This window comes from Lissotriton vulgaris, chromosome 2_1, assembly GCF_964263255.1.
Source record: "Lissotriton vulgaris chromosome 2_1, aLisVul1.2, whole genome shotgun sequence".
In the NCBI taxonomy this organism is placed as follows: domain Eukaryota; kingdom Metazoa; phylum Chordata; class Amphibia; order Caudata; family Salamandridae; genus Lissotriton; species Lissotriton vulgaris.
The window spans coordinates 585,273,670-585,293,956 of record NC_141687.1 but is presented as its reverse complement, the minus strand read 5'-3'; the positions used below and the strand labels follow the sequence as shown (position 1 = coordinate 585,293,956).

The following is a 20,287-nucleotide window of genomic DNA, read 5'->3' as shown; positions in this document are numbered from 1 at the left end:
CAGTCCGTCTCTTTGTGAGTGTTAATATGCACAAGAAGGACCGCAAAAGTAGTCACTCTGGGGGAGTTACACACTGATTTGCAGTCAGTCCTTCCTTAAACAGATTACACTGACACATTTCAACACTCTATGTGATACTTTAATGGAGTCTTCTTCAAGCTAGCTAGCTTCATAAGAACTATGTAGTTCTTCAGTATGGCGCAATTAAAAAGATACATTTATTTGTTTTCTGTTGTTATGCATGATGTGAGACACTGTTGTACCACAGAAGACCTCACTTCACAGTTTTCAGTAAATAGATTCTAGAGAGGGGATGGCGGGAGTATTATTAGAAAGTATCCTTTTGCGTGCCTAGGTGAGATAAACCCTAGAAATCTCCGAATCCTTGAATATTTCCTTGTTTTGAAAGCTGAGTCTGAAGGTAAATGTACAACACATCAGATTTATAATCTAATATTAGGGTTTAGAGTCAAATTAGGTACTGCAGTCTCCTCTAATAACTCAGCTTCTGACGGAGTCCCAATGGTGGCATGGTAGAACATGCATCTCTCTCCTGTGCCCAGGTCCTGATAATCATCTGTCCTGTTGGACACCCTGGCACAATCATCGGAGCCGACGTAAGGGGCAGCGAAGAGGGAATCTCCTTATAGACTCGCAGCAAGGAAGCACGAGTAACCCCTACGTTAGTACGGTCTCATGGAGTAAAAAAACTCCAAACAAAACAGTCAGCTAAATAGCGGTTGTTCTGTAGGTACATTGATATACCTGCACTTGTAAATTCCACTTTTTTAGAAATATAAAAAGCAATAAATAGAAAAACGTGAGTAAGGTGGGGATTTGTGTACCCCAGTCCTGAAGAAGATGTTTTTACATCGAAACATGTTGACACACACATAGGAGGTGGCGCATAGGTCACGCCAATACCTCCACCCCTTTTTAATAGTACCAGCCCGGGGGCCAATTAAAGTTTTTTTGCTACCCCACGAGCCAGGCACTTTTTAAACCCCACTCACTATTTAAACCCCACCACAGCACTCACTTATAAATTCCCTCACTCACACCACACATAGTCAAATTAGTGCTCCCACGCAACCGTCGGTCGCAGCACGCCGCATCCCGTAGAGGGATGCGAGGACCCCGATGATGAAGCATGGCACCAAGGGGCCTGTTGGTGTGTGAGGGGTACCCAATAACAACTAGTGTGTTCCCAACTACAGTAGGGACACCTTCTACCCACAGTTTGTAAATAGGCATGGACTTACTTTTTGTGGGTAGGTGCATGTCCCTCCCTAAATCGCTCCTTACCCCTCCTTACTGCTCCCTAAACCATCCCCATTTAGTAGGAGGCATTCCTCATTTTCTAACCATCTCACCCCTGAAACATTTACTACTAAAACGTAGGCATATCCATGTGGTGACCACCGTACATAAAAGATCGTAGAGGCAGAGGCTGAAACCTCCACACATAGGTTAGTGAAAAACATTATATAGTCAGTTCATGAATTGTCGCCAATGTCTTTAAAAGCAAGGAAATTAGGTGCAGCCTAAAACAAAGTTACAAATAGAATTGTAAAAGGCCCTATTAGTTTCTTTGTCTTCTTCAACTGTTAGATCCACGAGGCTGCGAGCTAGTAGGCTAGGGGGAACATTCTAGTCCTTTTCCTTTTGGGGAGAAAGAATTCCAAATCACAGATACTAGAATTTTGTTAATAAATTCATTACATTGCTGTGCAAGCGGTAATACCCCAAAAAGTTAACCAGCATATCATGGTGGAATGTGTAGAGCCATAGTACGCATCTGTACAGAGACTTGTATTACAAGAATGCCTTCCACGGAGGTCTTTTGCTTTTATTTATCAATGGTTGTGCTGCTGGATTCTATGAAAATGTATCCAAGGGTCACTTGTTCCCATTAGTCATTGTGCTTGATCTTCTAATTTGTCGCTACATAAATATTCTGCCTCAGGTTGATCACATTGATGATAACTGCACTGCAGTTATGCAAGATGGAGGGCGCTCCAGGAAAGGGGAGACAATCACAGTGTAGGACACATATGCCTTAACCCCTTTAGCTACAACCTCTCAAAAGCGTGGATATACCTTCCGCTACATTCTCTTTCCAGTTAGTCCACTTACCTCAGCAAGTTGGAATTGTCACCTATTAGAATGGTCTATGGGCTATTTGAGATTTGCATATCACGGCCCTCTTATGAAGTAATAAGACCATGCCTTCTAGTTCTTCTTTTCCAACTAATAACCTGTACCATTTTCCTACTTCTCTTGTTCATCTTCATCTCACATCTCGCTTTTGTCTTATATTTGCCTGCATCTTCTTCATTTCATTTAATTTCTATGGCCCCCCAGCTATGTTGTGTGATGTTTTGCTGATTGTGTCAGATCAGATCAGATAAGCTTTATTCGATTTTAGTTTAAAAATCATAAAAGCATCAACAATACATAAATGCACACCTTGACATATCATTACAAAATTAATAAAACAAGATTAAATAAGTATGACGAATCAGCTAATCAATATGGAAAAATTACAATATCAATAGAACAATTCTGAAACAAAAAGTCGTACGTACATACTGAGGGGCCGGGGAAGAACATTAAGCAAACCTCTATTAGTAATATGCTTGTCAGTGGCAAACCACACTGTCAGTTTAGCTCGAAACTCACGATTGGCCACTTGGTGATAGGGACTTAAAGATACAATTTTTGGACAAAAGTTCAAAACCATTGGAGGCTAGAAAGTTAGTTGCGCTATAGGGTCGGGGTCCCCTTCCCCAGGAGTAGTGTTTTTTTACCGTTGGTCTGTGTAACGGGATATGTGGGAAGCTTGGGTAAAAATCGTGCAAGTCCCAAATGCGTATAGTGCCATATCTTTCTTTGGGGTGACAAAATCGTAAATAGGGGACGATATTCCTGTCCTTAAATTTAATTAGCACCAGGTCCCCAGCGATGTCTTTGGGCAGCGTACCTAACCACCCCACCCTCCTGACACTCAAGATACCACCATCTAGCTCAGGTGGCAAAGGTCTATTGTTTTGTAGCCAGAAAATGACCTTATTTAGCAGGTCCTGCTGTGACTCGTGTGTTCCCTGACTGAGTGCAGGGACCCCAGAGAGGACAGACACATATGGGGCTGCTTCGGGTGGTAGGTTGATATGTGGCATTAGTGGCTCTAGCCACTGTGTGGATTTTTGGCGTAGGTTTTAAAAATGCTTTGGGGTCTGTTGGGGTAGGTATATTGGGAGGCTGTAATTGAGTTTCACCGTTCTTACATATAACAGATTTGTGCTTTTCGGGGGCGATGGGAGGATTAGGGCAGACGGATGAAGCCATAATGTTAGTTGGAGGAGAATTCTTTTTGATTAATTCCTCAATGCTAGTCAGCCTGTCCCCCAAGTCGTTAATTTTTATGGCCAAGGGTGAAATGACAGCTAACAACAGTTGCTCTATTTGGGCCAATAAAGACAATTGGGGGGACAAGACAGGGTCGTCTAATTTCTCCGCAGCCGTGACCTCCATTAATGTTGTTAGGTTAGAGGGAGATGAGATTGGGCTGGTGCACGAATTTTGTGTACTTGCATAGTTCTCATTGTCAATTTCGCTGTTGTGCTTCCCTCTAATGTTGAGATCCAGGGGCAAAGAGTTTAGATGATTTTGGTCTTTATTTACAGGAGAAGCTGGATCCCGTGGGAAGCCATTAGAAGTAAGACAGTTAGTGCCCATAATAGGAGGGGTTAAAGCATCAGGGACGCACTTTGTGCCACACAGGGCGTTGAGCTCCTCCCAAATGGACATAATGTCTGTAATGGGAATGCCAAAATAGTCAGTTAAATAGAAAAGTCACAATACCTCCTCTTATAAAAGAGTCAAATGGGGTGGCCCGTCCCGTCCTCCTCGGGTCCTCTGAGGGCCACAGAGGGCCCGCCCTTTGCCCGGGCTTCGCCCGGCGTCCCGCGAAGCGGTGCAGTGCGCTGCTTTAAGGCGCCTCCTGGCGCTCTCCTGTTGTCAGAATGCAGCGCCGCCGCTGAGGCTGCCGGGAGATGTATTCCTGGGGCGGCGGCGCTGTAGGAAGCAACAATTGACTCCTGGCGGTGGCGGCTGCTGTGGGGGCCTCCTCGCCTCCCCCCTCCGGCTTTGTGAGTTTGGGGAGAAAGAATTCCAAATCACAGATACTAGAATTTTGTTAATAAATTCATGACATTGCTGTGCAAGCGGTAATACCCCAAAAAGTTAACCAGCATATCATGGTGGAATGTGTAGAGCCATAGTACGCATCTGTACACAGGCTTGTATTACAAGAATGCCTTCCACGGAGGTCTTTTGCTTTTATTTATCAATGGTTGTGCTGCTGAATTCTACGAAAATGTATCCAAGGGTCACTTGTTCCCATTAGTCATTGTGCTTGATCTTCTAATTTGTCGCTACATAAATATTCAGCCTCAGGTTGATCACATTGATGATAACTGCACTGCAGTTATGCAAGATGGAGGGCGCTCCAGGAAAGGGGAGACAATCACAGTGTAGGACACATATGCCTTAACCCCTTTAGCTACAACCTCTCAAAAGCGTGGATATACCTTCCGCTGCATTCTCTTTCCAGTTAGTCCACTTACCTCAGCAAGTTGGAATTGTCACCTATTAGAATGGTCTATGGGCTATTTGGAGATTTGCATATCACGGCCCTCTTATGAAGTAATAAGACCATGCCTTCTATTTCTTCTTTTCCAACTAATAACCTGTACCATTTTACTACTTTTCTTGTTCATCTTCATCTCACATCTCACTTTTGTCTTACATTTGCCTGCATCTTCTACATTTAATTTCTATGGCCCCCCACCCCCCAGCTATGTTGTGTGATGTTTTGCTGATTGTGTCTTTTTTTTAGGGATTCACGGAGAAGCAGGAATCCGACGAATGAAGGTACATTTGGCTAATGTAGAGATGGTTGATGAAATTGTGATGTATGTATATTGTAGTGATTTTATAGAACAGTTGTCAGAATGAATCAATTTAAATCTAAAAAAATCTAGTTTGGCTGATTTTATTTTTATGGCGTTCACTTGTTTGGTGAAACATTATTAAAGGTCATGGTGGTTGGGTTGCAGTTTTCAGTCTTCTTGTATCAAAGGTTTGTGTCAAGCTGTACCTCAGTGCAAACGTTGTCTCTGCGACGTTTGTGTTATTTAACTGTTTCCCATACTTCCGTTGCTTGTTCATTAGAACTCAAGCGTAGTGAACTTGAGAGCTTCCCCCTACTGGCGAATTATCAAGATTTCCTTCTTCCTCCTGGTCCTCGGGTTCTGTGGGAAGAGCTCTTTCTAGTCGAAATGTGAAGAAGGTTGCACATTCTCAGTTGAAATGTGCCCTCTCTGCTCTTTGGAAGTCCTTTGCCACTGGATTGGTAATGTTCCAGCTCAGAATCCCTCTCAGGTTAAGATCTAGAACCGTATTTATTGGTTGGAAGATGAGGGACATCTGCCAAAGAGTGACAGAGGTCCCGTGCACAGCATTAAGAGGGCATTGATGTCATTGGCGCTCGAAAAACAGCTGGTGGGAGATCCACTGCTTTTTGGTAGATGGCCTGCATATCACAAACTCTGAAAATGTTTAGAGTCTGTACCTCGTCTCCCTTTGCAAAAGATGTAGGTGGTTCTGGGCTCAATCTTCAGAAGTCAGTCTCGTGCTTCCCTAGGGGTTGTCTGGTTCTGGTTTCCTGGGTCGCAGGTCGGTCTTATTTGTTTTAGGAAGGTACCTGGGTTTGGGGTCATAAGTCAGTCTCTTTCATTCTGAGTCAGCTTTCTTCTTCCAGTGAAGTACTTGCTTTTTGATGGCATTACAGGACAGGGTTCTTTTATTTGGAACTTTTCCTTGGGGGTTTGTTTTAGTTTATATAATGGGTCTCCTAGCATGCTCGTCTGTCTCTAACCACTTGATGGAATGGAAAACGATACACTGTGTTCTTTTTTCCCTGCAAGCGGATCGTAACTGCTGCTGTACATGTTCCTTGTCTTTAACAGAAACAGTGTTGGATGATATCTGTTTGCTCTTCCACGGTGCACTGGCCTCTTCCTATCCTGGTTACTAAGCTTTGGATCCCTGGCCCCTTTGATGTGTCTCCTTTTTGTCCAACCTATGATTAGCGTATATGGGTTCCCTTCCTTTTCTCCGGGCCCTCTCCTGGCTATGAAGCAAGTTTTTTTGTCTACGTATAAACATGACACGCAAGTGGTTATCTTGCTTTTAGTATGTTAGTCCTGATAGATATTTCTAACTGCAAATTCCTCACCTTGTGAATATCCCATGGCGCCAGACTGTATCTGGTAAATTCAAAACAGTGTTCCTGTGTGCCAGCAGGAGGTGCTGTGTGGCTCTGTGTCGGCACAATTCCACTCCGAAGGTGACAAATTGAGCTGCGTATAAATGACATCCATCCATGCTGATGTCAGTTCCTTTCTTTCTGCACCTTTACATGCGAATCTGGAGCTCTGCTCCTCTTTTTTTCACTTGTGAATAGAAGTTTTTCCTTCCCAAAAATATTTCCAGTATGCATGGGATGTTGGCCCCCAAGGCTACAGGGTTTAAACCTTGTCATAAACAGATGTCTGTGACAAATCTTCACCCGGTGTGCCTTTGGTGCTTGGGTTTATCGCACTACTCCAAGGCCTGTGATGAAATCGCCCTGGTGAACTCAAAGGCCAGCCGAGTTCACGAGGCAAACCTCTAAGTGTGAATTACCAGAAGGCTCTGCATAGGTCCTGCTCCAAGCTCCGGCCGAGAACGCATACCTTCTCTGGCTCCAACTCTCTCCTCCGAGTCCTAAGTCATTCCCGAGGCTGATCTTCCTCGCGTTCAAAAAACCTTAGTGTAAGTCAAAGGAGAAACACAAAAAAGTCTAACCAGGATTCGGCCTTTTCCTGTTACTCTTTGGAGAATGCACAAGGAAGTTCAATGTGCCTCTTCGTCACGCTCCCAATTCATTAACAAGCCTAATTCATCTCTGGTCTCGATATACCCTGAGTTCTTTTGAGAGGCCATGCTGTGCATCTTTGGCATGCTTCTGATTCCCTCTGGCTAACCTATGGGACTCAAGGTTCTTCAGCTTGACTAAGACCATGTCTAGATCTTGATGTGCTGTAGCCTATACTGAACCTATCGAACTCGGATATGATTCCACTACCGTGCAGCGGCATACATACGTTGCACCAGCTTTTTGGCTTGGATTTTGATCAGAACCAGTCTTATGGAGATGACAATGGAGGAGACGAGGAAGAACGTGCCCCTTCCTATGATGCACATGCCTGGTATATGAAATTACAGGAGGCCAGTAGACTTGACACCTCAACCGATACAGAGTTTGTTCACCCCGGACCAGTAACAGAGAAGAGTACATCCTTCGCCACAGTAATCAAAAGAGCTGCTGATGTCTTTGAACTTCACCTCTCCCCTATGGAGGTTAAAACAAATATCCTTACAGAGGTCCTACATGCTGGCAAGACAATGACTGAACATTTTTTACCTTTCTGTGAAGCGGGCACTTGGGCTAAGTCATGCTCTGCCACCCCCAACCCACCACAGGTTGCCTGCCGGCCTTAGACCTGCTTCAGGCAACCCAGATGTTTTGGCCCAGCACCTGACACCTGAGAGCATGGTGGTACAGCTGTCCATCGTTATGGTAAACCCCAATGCTTTTTCAAGCACTCTCCTGATAGAGAGTCAAAATGAGGTGATACCGTTGCATGGGTGTTTTCCGCAGCAGGTCTTGCCCTGAGGTCACTTAGTGTGTGCTGCCTACTACGGCATTATACCCTAACACATTAAGGCATGATTGGTGAGACATGTGGTTTCAGAAGATCTACAATCTTCACTAACCCAAATCATTCAATGTTGATGTGAAGCTGCCAAATTCGGAATCCGCTTGGGCCAGATTGTCTGGGCAGAGCTATGGGAACTAGCATGCTGCTTCAGCACCATGCATTGAGGAGGTCCACAAGCTTCTCCGGGGACTCCCAGGTGTTCTTAATAGGCTATGCCTTTTCATGGCTCCTACCTGTTTGGCGAAAAGGTACATACCGCCCTGGAACATTTTAAAGTAAGCCAATCCACAAGAGGTTCACTGGGTCTCGGTTCCAGTCTGCCAATTGCCATAACAGATTTGTCCTTTAGGGTATATGCCTGGAATCTAGCAAATCGACAGCTCCAGCCCCCATCACCTGTGCAACAGGCTTTCCAGGTCAGGGCTGTGGTTCTGGCAGACAATGGTCTGGCCATCAGTGACAGCGTTTCTCCCAGTCTCCTGCCCTCCAGCAACAACCACAAAAGCTCTTTAGTGCACCCTTAGTGGCACACAGCCATCCTGTTGGTGGCAAGATCAGTCACTTATTGCAAGCGTGGCACAACTTCACATTAGAAAAATAGGTCCCGCAGATTGTACAATGGGAACACACCCTGCTTTTCCTTTTTGGCTCACCACACCTGCCACCTAGAGCAGAATGCCTGTTGGAAGATCACCTGACTGTCTTATGCCAAGAAGTGTTCTAGCCAAAGGAGCTGTAGAGAGAATTCATGCCTCAGACGAAGGGACTGACTGATATTCTGTTACTGCCTTGTGCCGATGAAGGGTGGAGGCCTTAGACCTATCAAAGGCTTCCTTCACAAAAACAAATTCAAGATGCACACTTTGACCAAGTTTTTTTCTGCCCTGAATCTTGATGTTGGACCTTCAAGATGGTTATTGTCACACCCCTGTCCTACATGGGCTACTTGGAATTTCAGGTGGGTTACTAGCACTTTCAGTTTACCAGGCCTCCTTTCAGTCTCATCAGCGCCATTGGGGTGTTCATGAAGGCGCTGCCAGTGATCGCTGCCCATCTGAGAAGGTCATGGGTACTAGTCTTCCCCTACCTTAATGACTGTTGAGGAGGGCTCGCCACTGTTGGTTGCGGACCATCTCCAGACAACTATAGACCGCTTAACATCTTTAGGGCTCTTGTTCAACCTGCCAAAGTCACACCTGACGCCTTCGCTGAGGCTTCCTTTCATCAGAGCCATTCTGGAAGCAGTATGCTTCAAGCTTTTCTTCCGGACTTGCAAGTCCATAACATTTGCGCAATGATCCCGGTGTTTCAGCTTCTGTCCTCGGTCTCATTGATGTCCCTGAGGCTTCTGGACCTATTAGTATCCTGCATTCTGCTTACTGTTCATGCCAGGTGGCATATGCAAGTGTTGCAGTGGGACTTGAAGTCTCAGTAGGTCCAGCACCATAGGAACCTATTGGATTTCATCCACGTTTTGGAGGGGACTGCAAAAGATCTGCAAGGATGCAGTTGGACCAGCGGCAGACCCTCTTCCTACCCACCCATAGCTGACAGTGGTGACAGATGTATTGCTACTCGGTTCGGGAGGCCAGAGGGGGAGATCAGAGGACTCTGGTCTCTGGCAGAGACCTACCTCCACGTCAACTTGTTAGTTTTGGGCTGTGGGTGATAGCAGGTGCCTAGTTAAGTGGCTATGGGCAGTAATCCTTGCACACAATTTGACGCTGATATATCTAGGCATTGCACCATTCAGACTGGAAAAAAATCCTTATGTAACTGCATACAGTATTGCGTAATTAAAATTTATTTGGTTCAATATTCTAGATAGAGTGTATCTTACGCCTCAGAGACTCAGTAGGATTTATCCTGTCATCTCCCCTAATTGCCCTCGATGTAATTTAACTAAGCTGATCTCCCTCATATGCTACGGTCTTGCAGTTCGCTGTTGCTGTATGCAGACTGGATTGCCTTGGCAGTGGTTGCCATTACTGGTTATGAAGTTTAGAACACAGTGGAAGAATGCAAACCTGGCCTTTCTGTACCACCAAAATGGGAAAAAGCCTTTAAGAAACTAATTGCACTGATGCTATGAAATATTACCATAACATGAAAAATGTCAATGCCCCTTACTGTAAGATGACAGGCAACATCTGTGCAATGGCTGGAAGTCAAATGTGTCCATTTACACAGGAAAGAAAGTGCAGGATTAAGGAAAACTTTCATTGCCCAAAGCTGGGATGTTATGTTGGAAGCATTGAAATCATATAACAAAAATGATTATCTGCCCACATGAACTTCCTTGATTATCTTTTTTACCCTTAATCAAAAAGGAACACAACACATATCACATTGTCGGTTTACGTCTTGCTTAGATACTTAATGCTTCTAGACATGGTGGAAACCCCAAAGATATAACCTCGACTATCTATACAAATACAATCGCGTAGGGCAATAACCTCACTATTCACAACATACAGAAAGAAGTTGAAGAAGTTTAAGAGTTGAGACAAAAAGGACTGGAGGGAGCAACTATATATATACAAGTTTTGGGATGGAGGGTGGTTAGTTATGTTAAAAAGTTACCTTTGTTGTTAATATTGAAAATTAAAATGGTTTGATGATAAACATGCAATTATATGCCAATAGCATAATACATCACTTGTCGAACGACATGAGATCGAAAATAACCTGCTTTTTTGACGTATGCAGTATGGTGTGAATATATACCTAATGGCAATAAAAATACATGATAAAAAATCTTGTGGGAGTTCTAGGTGATTCATTTGGGTTGAGGAATTCCAGCCCATGATCAAAGGGGGAGGGTGGAGGGTCTGATAGTTAGCACCATCACCATGTGATACTGGAACAAGCAGGGTGTAGTGGTGTCCAGTGTCCTGTGTCAGGAGGCACTGCACCTCTGGAGCTAGCTGGACCATCAGGAGATTTTCCTGGTGGTACACAACCTGTCGGGGTCTTTAAACGACAGGACCGACAAACTCAGTCACCAAGTGGATCACAAATGGCAATTGCATGCGGAGGTGGCACAGGGATTCTTCGAACGGTCGCGGCACCCTGACTAGATCTGTTCACCTCCTATGAGAACACACGTCAACGCTTGTGCACAGGAGGTCCCAAGAAAGTTCTCTCTGAAGATGGTGGAAAGATACACAGGACCAACCTTTTTTGCCTGGAACAGGAACCTGAGTATAATCTAGAATCATTTCAGTGGTTCAGTGGGTCTCATTCATATGTTACCTTTAAGTTATGATACATGCATCTACTTAATGTTCATCATGTACAATTATGGATATCCTACCTGTACATATCTATCAAATTCTAATTGTCACATTTCTGCACCTATGGGCATTATGCTCTCTGCACTATTGCAGTTTATTAAATACCTATTTGAAGAATAAAGCATTATAAGCATTGTTGATATCTAAATTTTGAGTGGATTCCTATATCGTACCTTCATGGTAACTTATATTTGAGACGCACAAAACTTCTGTACTTATTCTTTTACATACGGTGGAGGACTGGACTCCTGTATGCCTTCTCACCGCTAACTGTCCCAAGTTCTGAAGATGATTGGAAACGACAGGGCCCAACTCATCCAAATGGGCCAAGATAGTGTTCCACATTGGGAGTTAAATTTAGTATTCACCTTTCTGATGTGTATTCCTTTCAAACTGATGAACAGTTGACTTTGAAAACTGTGTTCCTGATGGTGATAACGTCCGCATGGCCGTTGAGTAAACTTTAGGCTTTCTCGTTTTAGCCTCCTTATACCACCTTTTCCCAGACAAACTGGTGCTAAGGATTCGAGTGGTAGTCTTGCTGAAGCTAGCGATGCTGTTTCACATTGGACAAGCCATCACTCTTCTGACTTTCTTTGCTCCACACCATCCCTCAAAAGAGGAAAAGAGATTCCATTGTTTTGACCCCAAGTGAGTGCACAGCTTTTACATTGATTGTACCAAGGCTGTGTGAGTTTCTCTGGGGCAAAGTAGGGCAAGAGGGGAGGGACAGAAATAGACCATCTCTCGATGGTTTGTTCGCTACATCAAGATCTGCTATGCCCTGGCTAAGAAGCAGTCTCCAGAAGGCTAGAATACTCCCTCCACTAAGGCCAAGGCCATTACCACTGTGTTGGATGTCCTGGATATTTGTTAGACCACTACTTGGGCATTGGGGCACACTTTCACGAAGCACTATTGCCTCGACAGTCAGGTCTGTTGAGATGGGTATGATACTCGCTCTGTCCTGCAGAAGTTTTTAGTTTGAGTCACTGCAGGGGCCTACCAACTTGGGAGGTACTGCTCTGGTATCTATACACAAGGTGAGCAATCTGCGGTATCCACCATAGGAACAAGTTACTTACCTTCAGTAATGCTTTTTTGGTGGATACCTTACCTAATCGCAGATTTCTCACTGCCCCCTGCCATCGCTATCTATGGTATGATCTCACTCCATCTAGCAAGATCTCAATTTAGTAATCTGCACATTGGTTTTTCAGTTGGTCAGTTGGCTCCACATCTAAGGGTGTAGAAGAATTAATGATAGAAACTGATTTCATCCACATAAATAGCTCATATAAGTGGCTCCATTAGTCACTTTCAGAGTGAAATGGCGTCTCACCTGCAGGCACACAGGAGCACTGGTTTGAATTTTCCAGATGTATTCTGGCACCTGGGGTTATTTACAAGGTTAGGAAGCTGCTGTTAGATAGGGTATCTACCAAAAATAATTACCAAAGGTAAGTAACTTGCTCTTTGTGTTGACTGTGCTAAGCATGGTGCCTACCCAGATGTAGGGGAAGGCTCCTGGTCGTTTGCCTTCAAAAGTGATGCCTCTTTCTCCTTGACTGTGAGTTGGGAAGTTTGTCGGCCATTGCAATCAGTTCTTCATAGCCATGTTAGTCTTTGCATAATACCCCCTTAAGTTGTATTTCTCTGCTGCACTGTCCCTCTTCTTTTAAGGTCATGAGTGGATCCAGCATATGCACTTCCACTTCATTTCAGGACAAGTAATGGAGGTTAGTGGCTTTGTAGCTCTGATAATATGCTAGGATTGGTTGCTTATATTTTGTTTTACTGTTTAGTCAGATTGAACTAGTTGTGTTCTTGGACTTGGTTGTGATGGACTGCTGAAGGCCACGTTGGATCAATTGTAGGTAAAATATTTATTGGGGAAGTTACTGTTTCACGTTTATTGTGTTCTGTTCAGAATGTCTTTCTGAGGAGATATTGATAGACTGAAATGATGAGCATTTTGAGTTTGTTGGTTGCATCTCTATTTATGTTCATAGGTGTACATCCTATTGTTGCTTTTCGAGTGTATGATTAATTGTATTTATGTTGTTTGTTTTTGGGTATGCTTTATTAGATTGGATTCATCAGAATGACTTTGAGTGATGTTACTTATTTTTTTTTTTTAGAGTTGTTGGGTATTTTGACAGTTTACCTTACCTGTGTTTTGTTGGTTTTCCGCTCTGTTATGTTGATGGTCTGCCTAGCATTTTAAGCTGGCCTGGAATTTGTCAGTTCTGGTGAAAATTAAAAGATAATGCAGAAGGTGGGTGCAGAAATCATGTGATTAGCAGTTTTTGAGGCATATCGTAAAACACCCTATTAAAGAATGAGCTGAGCACATTGTGTTGTGGGTCGAGTAACTATGTTTATGCATACCTTCTGTGAAACAGATGCTGCCTGCAGATGAAGTTGTGAAAATGATGGTTGACCACATGACAAATGCTAGCAATGCATCCTGTGTTAAACTCGACCCAGGTAAGTGATAAGCTGGGTTTAAAATCAGAAAGATCAACTTGTGCCACAAAAGAGGCAAGAGTTGTGAGCTTTACATTTTCACATTCTCCCCATTTGGTGTTCGTTTTTTCAGGAACCCGAGTGGTCCTTATGGTGAACAATTTAGGTGGACTGTCCTTCCTGGAGTTGGGTGTTGTGTCTAACTCAGCAGTCCAGTGCCTAGGTGAGTGCAAGTGCAAAGCATAATTGTAGTTTCTCATCAGATTCTGATTCAAATCTTTTCTTCGTGCATGGATACTCTTCATCCTGCTTCCAGTTTACTATACAGAAGGCAGTATGCACCTTCTGCAGCAGGTATGTACTTGTCTGGCCTGTCCTGAAGTTATACGTCTGTAAATCTCTTCAGGTGCTTAGGAAAAGCCAGATGATTAGCAATGGACTGAGGTGTCTAAGAAAGTTTGGTTCAATAGGAGGCATCTGATACCCAAAAATTTAGTCTTGCAAATCTTCTGTACTTAAGCATAGGATTCTGGAGCAGCAAGAGTGATTAAGGCATACGGTAGGGAAACAGAGAGGTCCGTAAGATTACAAACCGAGCGAAGAGGGCCGATTTTGGAGATAGGTGTACATCAAGGAGTGAGATTGAAAGATGATCCTTTCTCTGAATGGAAGCCAGTTGACACTGAGAAGGTGGGCACTAACTGACAAGAAGAAAGGAGGATTGAGCAGAAGATAGACTGCATAATTTGTAATCGCGTGAAGTCTGGTGAGCACCATTTCCATTAATGTCATCACATTCCTTATCAGGTCAATTAGACTGGTGGCTGAATGATTGGTCTTCATCTTAGGGAGTCTGGCGGTTTAATGATTTTTATTTTATTTCTTTGTTTTATTGATTTTTCTCATAAGACGTAACAAAGAAACAAGCAGTGCTAAACATACAGATGACAATCCAATAGGAATATTGCTTCTTTACATCCAGTCCACACCATAATCATCAGGGAAATACAATAACATTCAGATGTTAGGGGGCAGAAAATGTACATTTAGCATAATAAAATTAGTCAAAGACACTGCCCAGGTACTCGGTGGATACAGTAGACAAAAAAATAATCACACTTGGCCCTCACATACTATACAGGACATGAAAATCTGAAGAGGTATTTCACCCCTCAGTGTCCGTGCCAACCACCCCTCCACCGCCTCCCCCTCCCGATTCCGCCATCCTCGTTGAAGTTATTCATAATCAACCTCCAGGTCATTATTTCATATGCAACTTTCTCATCAGTATGGATGAGTGCGTATGGGCCTCCTCCACCGCTCCCCATTCACGGAGGTCTCTGAGCCCTCCATGTCTGCCTATACTGTGCCATGAAACAGAGTAATGAGATGCTACCTGTCCTCCCACCAGAGCAACCCATCAAGCACCTGGGAGGATTGTGGCACCACTGGGAACCCAGCCCACACCTTCCTTGCTGTAGCCTCCAATTTGGCATAGTGGAGAAAGTGACCTGCCTTTGCGCAGCCCCCAGCCTCCACTGTTCCATGGACATATCCCTGAAACTGGTCCAGGTCCCACAGACTGAGCTCTCTATTCGAGTGGGCTCTACGTAGCACCCTCGTGACCACGGCTTCCCATATTCTTGATGTCTGTCTTACCAAGTGGGTGATCAGAGTACCTCCCTCTCATAAATAACCATGGCAGAGTATCCTCCTCCTAATATGTCAATGTACATTCTCTTATCCAAGTTGTTGGGGTCATGTCAACCATTTCACTGCACTCTGCAGTGTGGTGGCCTAATAATCGATTCCGAAACCCGGAAGGGCCCGTCCTTCATCCTCTAAATCTCTTTTAAGGACTGACAGTGCCAGCCTGATCTACCTCCCCGTCCACACCAGCAAAATAAGGAAGTTATCTAAGTGTCGGAAGAACTTCGGCCAAAGTGGTAACAAAACAGATTGATCCAAGTGAAGACACCAAGGCAGAAAGACCATTTTCGCCACTGCACCTTGCTCATCACCGACAGGGGGAGTCTGGACCAAAAAGCGATCAAGGCCTTCAGACGTTTCAGGAGAGTATCAACATTCAGGCGCAGATAGGCAACCTATGTAAGGGCAACTCTTATACATAAGTACAGGAACCCCTCAGTTTCCCATCTAAAGCCCAACTACAGCAGTCGAGCCTCCGGTACCCCGATCAGACTCTCTAATTGGAACAGCAGTGACTCACAAAGATTCACCCGAAGCCCAGATAACTGCCCCAAGGTAGTGAGTGAGCCCATTAAAATCGAGACACAGAGCGGTCTGGGGTGTGAACAGAAATCAGCACGTCATCCGCATATAAGGAGACAACATGCAGGTAGCCCACTACTTGTACCCCCAGTGCTCCAACTCCTGACGTAACAGCAAAGCTGGGGGTTCAATCACAAGGGGCGAAGAGCAGGGAGGAAAGGGAACAACCCTGCCTAGTGCCCTGCCCCACCGCCCATGGCCCTGTAAGATCACCCCCACTCCAAACACGGACTACACAGCCAGTGTGCAGGAGTCGCTCCCAACTGCAGCACACCAGCCCAAAGCCCATACCAACCAGAACCGCCTGCAAGTAAGCCCACTCCAGCGTTCCTAACAATCAACGAGTGGCACGTGGAGCAGGTGTATAAGCCTGCAGAGATTAAATGCCATACTGCACGTCAGCATAAAGCTGCATTGGTTCTCATACACCAACTCTAGGAATACCCCCACCAGTCTGGTCACGAGCAGCTTACACCAAATTTTACATCTGTATTAAGCATGGTGAGGGGTCTACATAATGAAGTGTCTGCGACATCCCTGCCTGCTTGTGACCTAAAACCTACAATTCCTTTCCTCATGGTGGCGGGAAGAATTTAATTCCTGCGTGACTTCTGAAATACCTCCAGCAGTTTGTCTTTAAGTACCAATGAGTAGACCTAATAAAATTCCACAGGGAATCCATCCCCTCCAGGTGCCTTAGATTTTTTAGGAGCTTTAATTGCCTTGCCCAATTCCTCCACCATGATCTCTCTCTCCAGCTCCTGTACTAGGTCCAGCCCAAGACAATTGGTTATAGAAACAAGAGTTTTAGTGTTAGGGGTGGTGGCACTTTAGATAAAGGGTCCACTTCAAGAAAACCATGACCTAGATGGGGAGCTTTTATCATTCTTCTGACTTTAAAAACTGTGTTAGGATAGAGGACAGCAAACCCCAGATAAAGAGCAGTCCTGTAGCAGCCTGGCCCCTTAAGAATAACAAGCAAAAAAAGAGACATATGTGGAAACATCTTTTTTAGGGTGTGACATTGATGACAAATGATCTCATAGTTCACTCTACGGCCCTCATACTAGTGGCCTGCGCGGTGGTAGCTGCAAACCCCTTGTTGAAAACGTCAAAGAATTGCACTGTTCGAATGTTCAACATTAGGTTCCGCGGGTTTAATGACTCAGTCAGTGGGCGCCTGCCTGCAGCTTCGCACATCCAGGGCCAAGGGTTCTTTGGGCAGCAATGACCTCTGATGGATCAGCATACAAGGACAAATGCAGAATATATGCAAAATGGTTTCCTCCGCAGACTTCCACATTCAACAGAATTCATTCCTAGTATTGCTTTCTAGTTCCAGCTTCTTTGGGGAGTATTCTAGGGTCGGTAAGGATCCTCATTGCAGAGCCATGAACTTTATTTAAATTTGTATAGAGTAGCAGGCCCCCCAAGTGTGGTTCTCCAACATGGCTGTATAAGATTTTAGCACCAACCACACGCGGGCCCGCTATCACCCGGTATTTTTAACCCAGTACTTGTAAAGCGTGAACTAATCACTCCTAAGGGTCTCAAGGCGCTGGGGGCTGTCGGGGAGATTAAGCGAGCTACTGCCCAGAGTCGTATGGTGCTGGGCTGAGCTGCCGCCGGTGCAGGGATCGAACGGTGAACCACATGCTCCAGAGTCAGCAACCCTGGCCGCTACGCCACACCTCTCCCTCCTGCTATGCAAAAGCCTTTTTGTCCTCCACCTGGCTTATCCTCTGGATACATTTGTTCACTCTTATTTAAGTTCTCATTTGATTCATCCAAGTATCTCTTGTAGCATGTCTTTCCTTTCCTCAGGTTTATTTCTGCCCATACATAGTAATCCATGGTGTCATTTGTGGAGTGCCGAATCTTATGACAGATTTTGAAAAGGCCCCCCTCCTGACCAAAGTTTGTTTAGCGTGGGCAAACTCAAGACTGATTTGATCTAGTGAGGCAGATCTGGTTTAATGAAATACACATCTGTACATCCTTGTCAAGAGGGTCTCCATAAGTTTAGCTTCCCGCCCAAGCATCAAATTGCAGGTAGGAATTTGACTTTACCACAGCTGAAAGTGGGCTCAGGGTGGAGCCACGCAGTCTGTTATAAAGGGGTATGAATGCAAAGATTAGTGCTGAGGCTTTACTCTTAATATTTTCTTTTGTGGGACAAAGGATGCCAGAGCATCAAGGGTGAAAACCAAGTACTTGTAGGTCGACACTTCTACGGGCCGACCATCAAGTAACCACTTACCATGTTTTGTGTTGCATTTACAAAGCGAAATCCCTTTGGTCTTATTAAGGTTTATTTCTAGTATTTTACCCACAGTGTATTTGCTTGTAAACTTGGTAATCAGTCTTTACAGACCCACTCGTGTCTTGCTCATCAGAAGTAGGTCATCCACATAAAGGACATTGGCTATGGATTGACCTCCCAGTTTGGGCTCATGAGGGGCAAGAGAGTTAATTATGCTTAACAGAGGGATCCTAGGTGGACGCAAGTATCGCTTGAAAGCTAAGGCTGTCAGGGTTAGTTTGGTCCAAGTAGAAATTGAACAATGTGAACAATGTCGCCTGAGAATGTTGTAAGGAGACCGTGAAAATACAGTGAAAAGGGTTAGTCAATGAGAAAACAAGCATCTTCAATATATTAATTGATCTGATTTCAGAGATAAATATATAGTTGAAGGTGTCGCCTGCAAAATAAGTGCGGTTTGAGAAAAGTCGGTTGAAGCAGATGTTGCCCGGGTGTCCAGAAGGCAGCTCCTTTCCAGACAAGAAGTGAAGCATACCCAATTCTTAGATGTTTAAGGTTTCAAATGAAATCCTGTTAAAAGATCCGAAAACTAGAAGTTAGTCAGCTTTCCACAGCTGCAAGTAAAACCTGGTGGTCTGTAAATGTAATCAGCAGAATGGTGGAGTGGGGTTAGGACGAATATTGACAGAAGATTGGAGCTGAAGGAAAATGTGAAATGACAGGCCGGCAGCTCTAACTGTGCTATATTGGGGCCAGAAGGACCTTAGGTCATGTGTATGTAATGGCTATAACATTGAGTGCTTGTCCATAAAAAGATCATTGGCTAGAATGTTATGCTTGGTGAAGTTCTGTGTGCATAATACGTATATATCTTTGTGCAGATTCTGTGTGTTTATTTGTGTTGTGTGTGCCTCAATGCTGATTCCAGTGGTGCCAAGCCTTAATTTTGCTGTACAGATCTCACATGCCTATATATGGAGAAGGCCTGTACTTGCAGATCAGATGTATCCTGTAAATACTATGCACCCGCTCTATTTCCTAGATGTTTTTATAATCTATTTGTGCTTGTTTTCCAGAACAGAGAGGAGTGGTGATCGAGCGAGCAATGGCAGGCCCTTTCATGACTGCTTTAGAAATGGCTGGTGTCTCTCTCACTTTCATGCAGGTGGACGATGAATTATTGCAGTTGTTAGGTAAGCACTCAAAAATATCAAAAGACACTAGGACCAAAACACAGATGGAGTGGATCTGGTGAACCAGTAAGTGTCTGTTGCAAACAGTGCCTCCCTTCACAGACGTTTCTAGCAAACACGGTATGAATGTAAAGTATTATGGAAGTCTGTGATATTTCCTGGAATTGATTTGAGTCTGTGATCACAATGTCTTTTTAGGTCTCGTCTATTCCATCCCGTAGGGATGGTAGGCGAGATTATAGTGAGGCTTCCGAAAAGTCTCCCCAAACAGCGGATTCGATACAGTTAATGTGAGCCAGGCGCATGCACATTACATCACACACCATTTGTTATCAGCTTGTGAGCCTCGGCATCAGACTTCAAAGGATCCGCTCCCCTGCCCCCCCATCAGACTTCAAGGGAATCCGCTCCGCTCCCCTGCCCCCATCCCCCCTCAATGCCGAGAGCTTGTTTTTCACTGCTCTGAGAGGCTTCTTTGTATCAGCCTGACTGCATGCTTGTTTAATGTGGTGGATACTAACTGTCATCAGGTGGCCATGTTTTATTGTGAAAAACTTTAGCCTCCTGCCCGTCCCCGAGCCTCGTCCTCCCCGCACGGCCTCAAGCGCCATCGCTCTAGGGCTTCCATCCAAAGTACGTCAACAAAAAAAGGGGCATATGTTTGTTTAATCACAGTGGGAAGGAGCTGCTCTCTTCCGATGCCCTCAGAGATCAGCAGAAAGGCACCCACGGTCTCCAACTGTGCGATCACCATCAAAACAGGTTTTAATACGAAACGAATCTCCGCTTGAACCACAACTGGGCCACAAGTTTTAAAAACACCTGTCTGCATCCGCCTTCGAGGAGTGTACATAACACTAAACAATGCCCGGCAAAAAAGACGCCCGCCCATCTTTTTTACAGCACACATTGATCACAACACTAAACGACTGGCAAAACGCTCCA

The 20,287-nt window shown here is 44.6% G+C and overlaps 1 protein-coding gene across 4 annotated transcripts in view; it reads left to right on the top strand.

The window, feature by feature from the left end:
* Window positions 1–20,287, top strand: part of TKFC (triokinase and FMN cyclase) — a 222,592-nt gene that overhangs the window by 154,284 nt on the left and 48,021 nt on the right. For all 4 annotated transcript variants that reach the window (XM_086955605.1, XM_086955604.1, XM_086955606.1 and 1 more), the window contains exons 8-11: window positions 4,901–4,935; window positions 13,531–13,615; window positions 13,728–13,817; window positions 19,226–19,342. In XM_086955605.1, the coding sequence (XP_086811731.1) occupies window positions 4,901–4,935; window positions 13,531–13,615; window positions 13,728–13,817; window positions 19,226–19,342 (327 nt within the window). The remainder of the gene's footprint in view (window positions 1–4,900; window positions 4,936–13,530; window positions 13,616–13,727; window positions 13,818–19,225; window positions 19,343–20,287) is intronic.